This window comes from Danio aesculapii, chromosome 4 (assembly GCF_903798145.1).
Source record: "Danio aesculapii chromosome 4, fDanAes4.1, whole genome shotgun sequence".
NCBI classification, from domain to species: domain Eukaryota; kingdom Metazoa; phylum Chordata; class Actinopteri; order Cypriniformes; family Danionidae; genus Danio; species Danio aesculapii.
The window spans coordinates 25654933-25667701 of NC_079438.1; the positions used below are offsets into that span (position 1 = coordinate 25654933).

General features: G+C 42.7%; 1 protein-coding gene and 1 pseudogene across 1 annotated transcript in view; both read left to right on the forward strand.

Moving 5' to 3' along the window:
- LOC130222340 (gastrula zinc finger protein XlCGF57.1-like) overlaps positions 1–12769 on the forward strand; it is a 410257-nt pseudogene that overhangs the window by 129244 nt on the left and 268244 nt on the right.
- LOC130222333 (gastrula zinc finger protein XlCGF57.1-like) overlaps positions 1–12769 on the forward strand; it is a 159030-nt gene that overhangs the window by 2498 nt on the left and 143763 nt on the right. The window contains exon 2 of the mRNA XM_056454920.1: positions 9870–10242. Coding sequence (XP_056310895.1) covers positions 9870–10242 — 373 coding nt within the window. The remainder of the gene's footprint in view (positions 1–9869; positions 10243–12769) is intronic.

Here is a 12769-nt window from a genome sequence, read left to right on the forward strand (position 1 = left end):
TATTGCGGCATCCAAAACGCCTGGCTCCGTCTTATCAAAGTCATCATTAACCGAGTCAGTGTCGCTGCTGTTGTCTGGCAGTTCGGTGACAATTCCTGCCTTCCTAAAAGCTCGGACCACAGTTGTGACTGATATACCAGCCCAGGCATTTACTATCCACTTGCAGATATTAGCATATGTCGTCCGGCGCTGTCTCCCCGTCTTGGTGAACGTGTGTTCGCCTTCGGTCATCCACTGCTCCCACGCAGTTCGCAGTCGAGCTTTGAATGCTCTGTTGACGCCAACATCGAGCGGCTGGAGTTCTTTTGTTAATCCACCCGGAATGACGGCGAGCACTGAATTAGTGTGCTTCACTTGTTTTTTGACATGCTCGGTGATATGTGCGCGCATGGAGTCATAGATCAATAGGGACGGAGCTGTGTGAAAAAAACCACCCGGTCTCTTCACATAAATTTCTCTCAACCACTCACTCATCTTTTCTTCATCCATCCATCCCTTCGAGTTAGCTTTTATGACAATGCCAGCTGGAAAGTTTTCTTTCGGCAAGGTCTTCCTCTTGAAAATAACCATGGGTGGAAGTTTGTGGCCATTAGCCTGGCAGGCGAGAACTACAGTGAAGGACGTTTTCTCATTCCCTGTGGTGCGAATATTCACCGTACGTGCTCCTGTTTTATCCACAGTGCGGTTTACAGGGATATCGAAGGTGAGTGGAACCTCGTCCATATTGATGATATGCTCTGGCTGGATCTTTTTTTCAGTTATCTTGTTTCTGCAGTATGTGCGGAAAGTGGCCAACTTTTCCTGATAATCAGCTGGTAGTTGTTGTGACACAGTAGTGCGCGTACGGATGGAGAGATGACGTCGTTTCATAAAACGGAAGCACCAAGAAGGACCGCCTCTGAATTCACTGATGTTATGTTCGCGAGCTAGCGCTATTGCCTTCATACGAATTGTGACTGTACTAACACTTCTGCTTGCTGCTCTTTGTTCAGCAACCCACTGTTCAACTTTGTCCTCTAACTGTGGCCATCTCGCTTTGTTCCCGCGGAAACTCTGTGTTGTCTTCTTTACTTGGCGGAGCTCATCCTCATACTTCCTCCACTTCCTCACCATTGATTCATTGATATTAAATTCTCTCGCTGCTGCTCTTTTGCCGTGTTCTTGTGCGTGGCTTATCGCCTTGAGTTTAAACTCAGCGTTGTACGCGTGTCTTTTGGTAGGAGCCATTTCAGGGTATTTACAAAAATATTAAAATGGAAATGAAACGCCAGTTTCCCGGTATCCCAGCATGCACTGCGCACTATTACGGGGGAAAATCGAGTCGCGGCTGCTTACCGTAACTGAGACCTGTATGCGTTTTAATACTGGGCCATATACAAGGCGCATTGTATTATTAGGCGCATGATCAGCTTTTGAAACGATTGAAGGCGTTTAGGTGCGCCTAATCGTGCGGAAAATACGGTAGTCTAAATGACTTTTGCTGCGTAAGAAATGGATTACAGCATGCTGATGATATGCAAACATTTGTGTGTAAAGTTCGTCAGTATTGACCATTTCTTCATGTACCAGCAGGCGGCACCATTGGAATGTTTTTGCTTGAGACTTTTTTAAAGAAATAATTTTTAGATCCTTAAAACAGTGTTATGCTGCTTAGGCATGGGACGATAACAGTTTACAAGGTATACCGCGGTTAGAAAAAAGTCGAGGTTTTAAAACTGCCAAAATGTTCTGCTATACCATTCCTAGTTTTTTTTATTTTTACATTTTGTTTTAAGTTTTTCAGGACAACAGTATGTCCAGCAAAAAAAGATATCCAAAGATGCCGTTTTAAATCGTAAAGAAATCTGAGTTTTTGAAACTAATGAAGACAGCAGTAATGATGCACATGATGCAGAAATGATGTTCAATGATGCATTAGAATTATTCAGCCTGACATGTTTACTGCTCCAAAATATTTTAAAAGTTTCTCAAAAAATATATATTGTGTTTAAAGGGGAAAAGTTTTAGTTTTTTACCCAGACATTTAAAAAGAATATATTTTAGAGCAGTAATCAGTGAAAGCGTAATATTTTTATTTAAGGTTTTCATACCGTCAGAATCTTATACTGGTTTTTGCCTAATGCTGCTTGATGTTGCAAAGTCATTCAATCATTAATTTTCTTTTCAGCTTAGTCCCTTTATTAATCTGGGGTCGCCACAGCGGAATGAATTGCCAATTTATCCAGCATATGTTTTAATGCAGCGTATGCCCTTCCAGCTGCAACCCGTCTCTGGTAATCATCCATACACACTCATTCACACTCATACACTACGGACAATTTAGCTTTACTCCATTCATCTGTATCGCATGCCTTTGGACTGTGCGGAAAAACTGGAGCACCCGGAAGAAACCCATGCGAACACGGGGAGAACATGCAAACTCCCCACAGACATGCCAGCTGACCCAGCCGAGGCTCAAACCAGTGACCTTCTTGCTGTGAGGCAAAAGTACTATCTAATGCGCCACCACATCGCCTGTTGCAAAGTCATATTTTCTAATTTTGTTTTTCTTGGTATGTATAGTCATGAACCCACTTGTTTGTAGAGCAAGTAGCCGTTTATTATTCCTGGTCATTTCTCCAATAGGCAACTGAAGTTCTAAAACACTAGCATATGAGATCAGGGCCCCATTTCAGGAAGGAGATTAAGTGAAAACTCAGAGTACTTTATCCCTGAAATGAGAGAAACGTTGGGTTTTCCGTTTCAAAATGGCAGGTTTGTCAAACTTGAGAAGCAGGGTAATTCGAGCTTGTTTCTGAAAGAGAGGTAACTTTATCCCTGAGTCAGTTACCGTGGTAACTTACTCTGTGAACCCAACCTGGTCAGGAGCAGGTTTTATTCTCTAAACTCTGAGTTTCTGTCGGTCTCCTTTCCTTTTTTAAAGATGACGTAGTATTTCACGCTTAGTCGTACATTTCTAGCCACCTATTTTTATGTGCATTTTGGATAGGCTATGAGCAAAAAAAAAATCGGTTGATGGAAACGTCATGATGCACATAACTTTTGAAATATAGGCATAAAAAACATGCGAATAACTAAGTAGGATAAACTTTTTCGATAAGAAAAGATAAACTTACGTAAACTACACTCCTGTTCACCAGTTACCGACCGCTCCTGCACTTTATTCGGAAATTTATTCCCGCGCCGCATGAAATCTGGTCGGGTCCCAAGACAATGCACAGGTACAGCCACGAGAATGCAGACCTATATCCAGAAGTAACTTTAACAGACGAGAGGAAAAGACACGTCACCGGGTTAAATGGGCCACAGTGAGATAGAGAGAAATGGAGTTCACTTTCATTCCCTCAATCGCAGAGAAATAGATGCTTCTGCTGTAAGTGTGAAATTGTGCATAGTTTCTGCATTTTTAAGTAGTTGGCGCCTGGAGTGTTGTAAATACCTCCCTCGCGACAGAGCGCATATGAGATAAATGACGTCAGTACATAATAACTGGTTATGATTATTACTGAACCGATACTGAATTGTTCGCGTCTGCATCGTGGTGCACCGAAGAAACAATTAATTTTGACACTCCTAGATTTCACGCCAAACCTTCAGTGTGGAGGGAGACAGCCTGCGCTCCAGCTATCCTGATGTAGAAAACACTACACTAATCTGGCTTGTCCGGCTGTTTTCTCAGGGAGAATTCCCACACAACCAATAGACTCCACTGCAGAACATGCCTAATAGGGTGCTCTAGTCCTGAGTGACTGTGTTGACCTGATAGGTCACCTAGACAGAGCGCGGTGGACTTAGAAACAATCCAAGGAGGTTCCAGAGCACTACACGGGTGCCAGATGGGTGCCGGTTCCAGAAAAATGGAAGTGTTTTTCCGGGGAATTTATCAGGGAGGGCCATCATGAGAAGTGTGAGTCCGGTTGGGCCAGAGAGGTGCAATGAGCGAGACCCGCTCCTCATCTCCCCGACCTTGCACAGTATCTGTGCGAGCAGGCTCACTGGGAAAAAGATGCATATTGCCTAACCCACAGGGAGGGCAGCCAGCGAAGGGCTGCTCGGGAGAAACAGCAGGATGACCTGGGCTTCTCTAAAGCATGCCCATAACAACTGGAACGTACCAGGGTGGAATCTCTGTTCTCCCGGAAACATACCGGTCCTGAGAGCATGTAAGTTGGGGATGAGAACGGCATGCAGATTTTTAGTCGCAAGACTCTGAAGGAGCGGATAGCGAACGAACTAAGACATGTTGCGGGTGCGCACACCACACAAACAGTTGATGTACGTTATCGCAGCCATGCTGGTCGTCCTAATCAACATGTGTTTCCCCCTTCTGCTTCGGTAGGGACCGGCGGAGAGCGAGAAACAATGCCAACAGCTCCAGGCAGTTGAAATGCCAATGCAACCGGCGTCCAGTTTACGAACCTGCATGCTCGATACACACCGGTGACATACACCTGGTGCTTCCCTGTGCGCCATGCCCATCTGGAGACCCAATCGCGAAGCCAGCGCTGAAATGGTCTCATATGAACAATTCAGAGGCGTGATAGCAGCTAAAAATGTTATATGCCCGAGGAGCCTTAATTTAATCGGACAGGGCAGCGCCAGCCCAGCGCGCTAAAAGCGAACCATGATGCAGATCGAGTCCAGCTCCAACCCGAGATGAGAGAAGCTCTGCCCGGGGGGGAGCCCGCTTGTACTCGGTTGACCCAAAACCCGAACAGGCTGAGGTGCCAGAGCACCAGGTGAATGTGCATAATCGATCAGTTCAGAGAGCTAAAAAAAAATAACAGTCAATGAATAATCAAAAATGCAGATGCAAGTGCGCCAAAGAGGCACAGGGTGTTTCTTCGACGCATGGAAACAGGGTGAGCACTAATGGGAGGACTGTTACTACCATGCTCTGCCCCCCGTCGCAGTATAAGGAGGGAGAGAGTGAGACATGGAGTGAGCGTCCTTCAGGTCTATAGCTGCAACCAATCCCATGGACAGACGCACGGGGCGATGCGTTTCTGCATGAGCATCTCGATCGGCATCCTGAACAGATGACAGATCAAACCGAGCAGATAGGATTGGTATAACCCACTGCTCTCTGGATACGATGAAGGGGGGTGTAAACCCACTCTTCATCTCGGCTGGAAGACTGGCTTGATTGTATCCTCCGCCAGGATGGATAATCTTACGCGAGACAGGGGGTGGCATAGCGAATAATCGCTTAAATACACACCCGTGAACTCGGGAGGCCAACAGCGAATTGAAACACATAGCTGAGTCTGACTGCCCACGTGAGCTACCATAACGAGCTGAGCAGCGCTTACCAGGCTGACATAGTCCAAATGAGCAGCATCTCTGGAACAATCGCTGACGTACCCACGGAGGAAGAGGTGAAAATAAGAGATTGACTCTTACCTTCCTCCCAGGATCCCGCGGAGTGGCTGGAGGTGTGAGAAAGAAGCTCATCCTCTGGCGCCCTCAAGGCTGTGGCGAAATACACCAAAGCTGAGATCTGTAAGACCGTGCGTCCCGTGCTGGCAGCAATTGGGATTCCACACCCAGAGGGAGGAAAAGCTCTTTTCAGATTGCTACATACATTCACGGGGGAGCCCCGGCCTCCACCGAGGAAAGAACGGTTCTCCTCCTCTCCAAGCGGCCCACCTCAGGTTCGCTTCGCGGTCCGATTACTAGACTTAACGGCAACCTGTGACGGGAGCATCAACTCACTGCGGGAGCTAGGCGCGTTCACTTAGCCAGTGGAATGGACTGTGACGGTGGAGCATTTTGGAGTCGCAAGAAGAGCACACTCGGCGAGGAATGGCCAGCGAGGATAGGTCTGATGGGGAGAGGAGTTTTCCGAGCCCACCAAGAGATGAGGTCATGAGAGCATAGTCGATTGCTGTGCGAAGCTTATGCATAAGCCTGGGGAAGAACCGCCCCCGTGGAAGCAGAAGCAGCATGGCTTGCAGTGTTGTGGGCTCTGGCCATGAGAGACCAATTATAATTATTACCAGTTATTATAGTTAACGAAAATAAACGAGAAAACTATAATGTAAAATAATTGTCGTTAACTGAAATAAAAATAAAAATGAGAGTTTAAAAAAAAAATAGAACTAACTGAAAATGTATTGTGTACATACAAAACTAACTGAAACTAATTAAAATTATAGCAAAAACCTCCTTCATTTTTGTAATTTGTGAATGTATTTAATACATTATCTTACTGTAAGCCATTTAGAAGTAAATAGAATTTGCGCTGCAGGTGTTTGACCCATACGGCACCTCAGAGTTTGTAGTCCTGCTGCCATTGGCCAGATTGAGCCGGTTCTCCTCCAGTCATCCTTGCTGTTGCTCCCGCGACAAAAACGAGTGGACATGACAGCAGCACGGTGACAGCATTAAATACAGACACTTTAATTATTACTTTAACACATTTGTGCCCAATAATGAGTTTTATTTCTGTATCACAATCGCGAACGAATCTTTTTAACCGGATCTTCTAAGTGAACCGGTTAAACTAGTTCACCAAATCGAACTGAATCATTTGAAACAATTCGCATCTCCAGTAAGCACTTATTCACAAACTACTTACTTTTTAACAAGCCTAATACCCCCCTTCTGACTCTAAATAATCCAATATATACTCTCATTCAGTTATTAGAACAGTAACGTTACATTGAGAAGCGGTGAACCGACAATACTGCGCATGCGAGATTCAGTGAACTGAACACAAACAGTATTTGACAGCCTGCCGTGACTGAACTAAACATGAACAACTGCAGCACGGGTGAACCAAGGGCTTAAATTAGTGGATCTGGTGAAAAACATAAGTTTATTTCATAACAAACAATTATAATGGAATTTAAATAAGTGAATCCTGCTTTAGTTGGGTTGCAAAACTTTACTGTAAGACATTTTTCAGATCATGGTGATTTTTTTTTTTTTTTTTAACTGACTGAAGTTTTTAGTGCTAACGACATAATGTGGAGTCCTAACATCCGCTTTAAAAATCTGAACCCGGATTAATAATTCAGAGGCCCCTGGGCACAATGTCTTGTAGGCCCCCTACTTAGCCGCACCCCTATAGTTGAATTAAAAAATAAGATTTATATAATATTTGGTAAATAAAATAATCTATATAACCTATTGCCCACATTTTTAAAATAAATGATATAGTGTATATATTTTTCTAGTCTACAAAGATTTAACTTATTTTTAAAGCACATTTTGAAAAAAAATATCTACTAATACAACTAGGGGAAATTGATGGATTTTAATATATTTGTTCAAGTTCACTGAAGCAGTACTAAAAATTTATATTTAAGGGTATTTTTAATGTATGACTTCTACAAACTTATAATGCACATTTGGATTTGGATAACACCTCCCCAATCCAGTTCTAGGAATCTGAGTCCTCCATAATACACACACTTATTGATGATTCCTACTTGTCTTCCTCGTGATGAAGAGTAGGCAAAATCTAAGTGCAGGTCTGGGCCCATAACACCCATTGGTTAATCCAGCCCTGCCCATCACTACTGTGTGTCTAACCTCAGAAGCAGCCTTGCACACATATTGTACTTAAAGCTGCTATCTTGTGGGCTGTTGTATTTGAATTTAAGGATGGGTAGATGGTTGTGGTAGATTATAGTGTTCATGTGTTCTCTGAATACATGTTTCAAAAAATGCATGGCTGAGTTTCTATTATACAATATTTATTCTAATGATTACGAAACTTGCACCTAACAAATATCCTTATTTAGAAAAAAACAAAACCTAATACTGAAACTAATAAAAACTAAACTAAAACTAAATCATTTCAAAATATAGAAACTAATAAAAACTAGTAAATCTGCCTCTAAAACTAATTAAAACGAACAGAATTTGAAAACAAAAAGTCAAAATGAAATAGAAACTAAAACTAATGAAAAATCCAAAACTATTATAACCTTGTGTGACAAACGGATAACCCACCCGCCTTAGACGGGGGTCTCAGCTTACTCCTCCAGGTGGTGACGCCCACCACCTGAGAATCGATTCGTACCCACTGGCTGCCTCGCCATCAAGGGAGGTGAAGGCAGAAGCACATGTGGACCGGGTGGAGAAAAAAACACCCTCTAGAAGGGAAAAGGGGGGGGGGGGGCTGGAAGATTCATCCTACATCAGCCCGCACGTTACACCCCCTAGTTGGTCCGGAAGTGAGACTGAGGGGCAAGCCATGGGGATGAACTGCACAACCATCCGAAGCTTGGATTGGGCTCGCTGTGGAGGAGTGGGGGGTCCACGCTTTCACAGGGAGCAACAGGGGTAGCTGAAGCTGTGCAACAGCCACGTCCTCACAGTGAGAGCATGAGCTGTCCGCGGGCACCACATCAACATGCTGGACCCCCAGACCTGTCATGTGATACCCGTGCCCATCATCTGGAGATAGGAACCACCACATGCAGAAATGCACAGTCAGAATAGCGTCTTGAAAAAGACGTGTTGAATGTGTGGCTCTCTTAGGGAATCTGCCTCTTAAAATGGAAACTCTTGTGCACACCAGCTCAGGGGAATGAGAGGGGAATGGCGAACGTGGAGGTGTGGATGTGAAGGTTGAGGGTGTCGACGAACCCAGCCGGTGAGTAGCAGCCTCGGGTGCCTAACAGGAAACTCTGACACTGTCGACTGCGGGATAAAGGCTTTCGGCAGCTGACTCTATGCCAGCAAGATAAATCGGTAAGTTGATTTTGTTCAGAACACTAAAGCACTAAAGTCTTGGTGATGCACTCGTTCACAGACGTCACGAACACTCCAGTACGAGATGGCAGTCTTTGCTCTGTTGCTTCGATACGTACTTTTGCTTTTTGTTTCTCACAACCAGTCGTTAAGTTTAGACTGCTCGTCTCGACACGGTTTCTCTACTCATTTCCCCGCACTGCAACAGTCAATTTCTCTTTCCTCCGCACACCACATAATGCTGCCCTCTTCAACTCTCCTCCTCTCAGCCAGTTTACTTGTCGCTGTCCCATGGGTGGAGACCAAATTAACAATGTTGATTGTCGTCACAGAAAACATCAACAATCATAAATGCATGATTAAATGCTGTCATGGCTTTGCAATCAAAAAAAAGTTGTTATAATAGAGACCAATGGAGAAAAAACAGCCATGAATATAACGAAAAGGGAGTAAATTTGCCCAGTGTATTGTTTTTTTTTTTTTTTAGCATTTTCCCAGAATATGTCAAAATAAGATGTTCCCAAATATCAGTCCGTTTGCTGAAACACAGAGAAAGTTTTGGCCAAATTAAGCCTCAAAATCACCCCGGAATGGATGAAAATGACCCAACACCACATAATGGGAAAGGTGCACATTCCAACCTTTATGCAGATGCTGTACAGGTATGTCTCATGTCTGCGAAGCAAATATTCAGCTGTTTGTTCAACTGTTACCCCAGAACTTTTTTTTCTGATGTGTTTACCAGTCAGGCACAGAATAAACAAGTATTCCCTGTCTGCTTTACAAAATTTAGAAAAAACATTTTGTTGTAATTATGAATAAATACAAATAAAAACAGTCCATTTACAGCTTTCAAATCTGTGTCTTATCATTATGTAAGAAACTCTGAAAACTGGACTGACACTGTTTCTATTCACTATAACTTCTATGTTAAGCGGCTGTGACACTATTTATCTAATGCTTTTACAATGTAAATTAAGATCAATTGAATTGAATCTGCTTAAATGTAAATGGACCAAACAAAATATAATCTGATTTTTTACATTTAATGTGCATCAAAATTACAGTGTGTGTAGCCAATGTTTCCAGTGTTTTTTAGTTTTCAGCTTTTGATGAGAGTTTTTGAGACTTAATGAAAACTAATGTTTTTTTTTTTTTTTTAGACCTAATTGAAGAGAATAAGGGGAGTAAAGAGGAGGAACATCATGTCAAAATTGAGGAAAAAACTCATTCACAGACTGATGGTATTTTGAAAAGGACAGGCAAGAATCGTTTCACGTGCACCTGGACTCAGTGTGGAAAGAGTTTTGGAAGAAAAGGCAGTCTTAAGATTCACATGATAATCCACACTGGAGAGAAACCATTCACATGCACTCAGTGTGGGAAGAGTTTCAGCCATTCATCACACCTTAAGGAACACATGATGATCCACACTGGAGAGAAACCATTCACATGCACTCAGTGTGGGAAGAGTTTCAGCTGCTCATCACACCTTAATCACCACATGAGGATCCACACTGGAGAGAAACCATTCACATGCACTCAGTGTGGGAGGAGTTTTAACTGCTCATCACACCTTAATCGACACATAAGGATACACACTGGAGAGAAACCATTCACATGAACTCAGTGTGGGAAGAGTTTCAGCCAATCATCACACCTTAATCAACACATGAGAATCCACACTGGAGAGAAACCGTTCACTTGCACTTGAGCCACGGTCACACTAGACTTTTCTCCTCATAGACTTCCATTCATACACACGCAAATGTGTCAGACTGAAAAACACAAGTTCGTGCGTCAAGTTTCGCCGTTCACTGCCTTGCAAAGTTCAAGCTTTGTGAATTCTGACCTGCGAAATCGCATCACTTGACTGTATGAGACCAATCGTAGATCAAAACATGACCTCTCTGGACAGAAATGTAAAATATGGACCAATCGCTCACTTTTTTAATGTCTAATCATCTTGTTTAATCCCGCCCCTTTTTGCAGCACCGTACAACAGAATTTTGCATGCTCAAACCCTAGTGTGACCGCAGCTTCGGTGTGGGATGAGTTTCAGCAACTCATCAGACCTTAATAAACACATGAAGATCCACACTGGACAGAAACCATTCACATGAACTCAGTGTGGGAAGAATTTCAACCGATCAGTAAACCTTAATGAAAACATGAAGATCCACACTGTTGTGAAAGAGTATATGTGCTTGAGTGTGAGAAGACTTTTATTACAGCTCCAAAATTGAAACTGCATCAGACGATTCACAGTGGAGAAACCGTACAGTTCTGATCAGTGTCTACAGAGTTTCGCTCATTCGGCGCAGCTGAAGAAACACATGGACATAAAATTACACACATGATATGATTGCAGCAAAACATTTTCTCATGTGCACAGGATGTTTCATGTCTGAATAAGGTTTGAAAAGGCTGAGTGATGGTATACTGTTTTCCAACAATGTGTTGCGCTCCTCACATTTACTGTGAAAACAATGATGGCGGCTGAGAGAAGAACTGTTTCATAAACGTGGCAAACAGCACCTCTGCGGCTTAAAATCTTTTTGCAAGTGATTGTACAGGTGCGGATACATCTGTACTCCACTCTCCAGTGTATTCTTGTAGCTAGAGTTGTTTTGGGTAATGTTCTCTGTCTGACTCCCTGAATGAGAAACAAATCACTGGGAACACACCGCACTTCAGACAACGTGGTGCTCCAGGATGGTTAGTTTGCAATGTACCAGGGCCTCAAGTTTAGAAAGCTCATTCAACTCTCCTGTGTTACATCTTTTATTAGTGAAGTTTCTTTACTTTTAGGTTCAAGATTCTTTCTAGTTTACTACATTTACTTTTTTGAGTAGGATACAAACTCAATGAATATTGTATGATTTAGGCAGAGCGACAGGTATTAAGTTTTACAATATTAATACACTGTGATGATCCCAAGACTCCAGATTGGAGTATGTGGTAAATCCTGATTGGATGCCTGCATTACTCATCAATGGGTATATAAAAGTTGTTGTGCTAGCTACCCCAGGACGCTGTGGCTACTCAGGAGTCCTCATGTCAAGACCTGCCATCTCATTGACTCTTTAACCTTATGTTTTTGTTTTGCATTGCTTTTATCATGGAGTTAAAGTGTTGTTGTGGTTATATCCTAAGTTCTTTATCTTCATTATTACCCCTAGACTATGTTGGTTGCTTTGATTGATTGTTCTATGAGTTACATTTTATAATAAATCATTTGCATTCAGGCTCTTTTATGGTGCGACACAAACAAGTGGGTCATAACACTTTGCAAAATGTGTCCAGTTGTATCCGAGAACTTGTCCTTTTAGTCATGACCGTAGGTGAGAGTAGGAACCTAGATTGAGCAGTAAATTGCCTTTCGTCTCAGCTCCTTCACCACAACAGACAATCACATCAACTACATTACTGCTGCCGCTGCACAGATCCATCTTTTAATCTCACATTCCATTCCTCATGGAAAAAAAAAAACACAGATACTTAAACTCCATTTTGGGGTAAGGACTCTCCTCCAAACTTGAGATGGCCACCTTTTTCCAGTCAAGCACCATGTTTTCTGTTAAGAAAAAAGCTGTTTCTTTCCCTGCCATGTCACACTCAGCAGCAAACTGTCCCACTGCATGCTGAAGGTCCATGTCCTATGAAGCCAAACGGACAACGTTATCTGCAAATAATAGAGACAGTCCTAGCATGCACCTAAAATTCTGTCAGTAAAACCTATTATATTTTTGAGATCAGACTCAAAAATAACTAATTTACAAAATTAAATAAATAAATGGATGGATAATCATTGTAGTGGTGGGAGGGGAAGTAGGATGGCTTGTTCAACCATAAACCAAGATGGAGCTCTCTCAGGAGGGATGGACCAGTGCGCGAGGTGTCTCAGACTGAAGGCGTAATAATGAAAAAAAATGCTCAGGAAACCCCAACCCTTTTTTATCAACTGGCTGTTGTGATGTACTCTTATGCAACCTAGGCTGCTTATTGTTTCAAAGAAATTAATTGACTAAATGATCAAACTGTTTTAAATATTGTAAAGAAA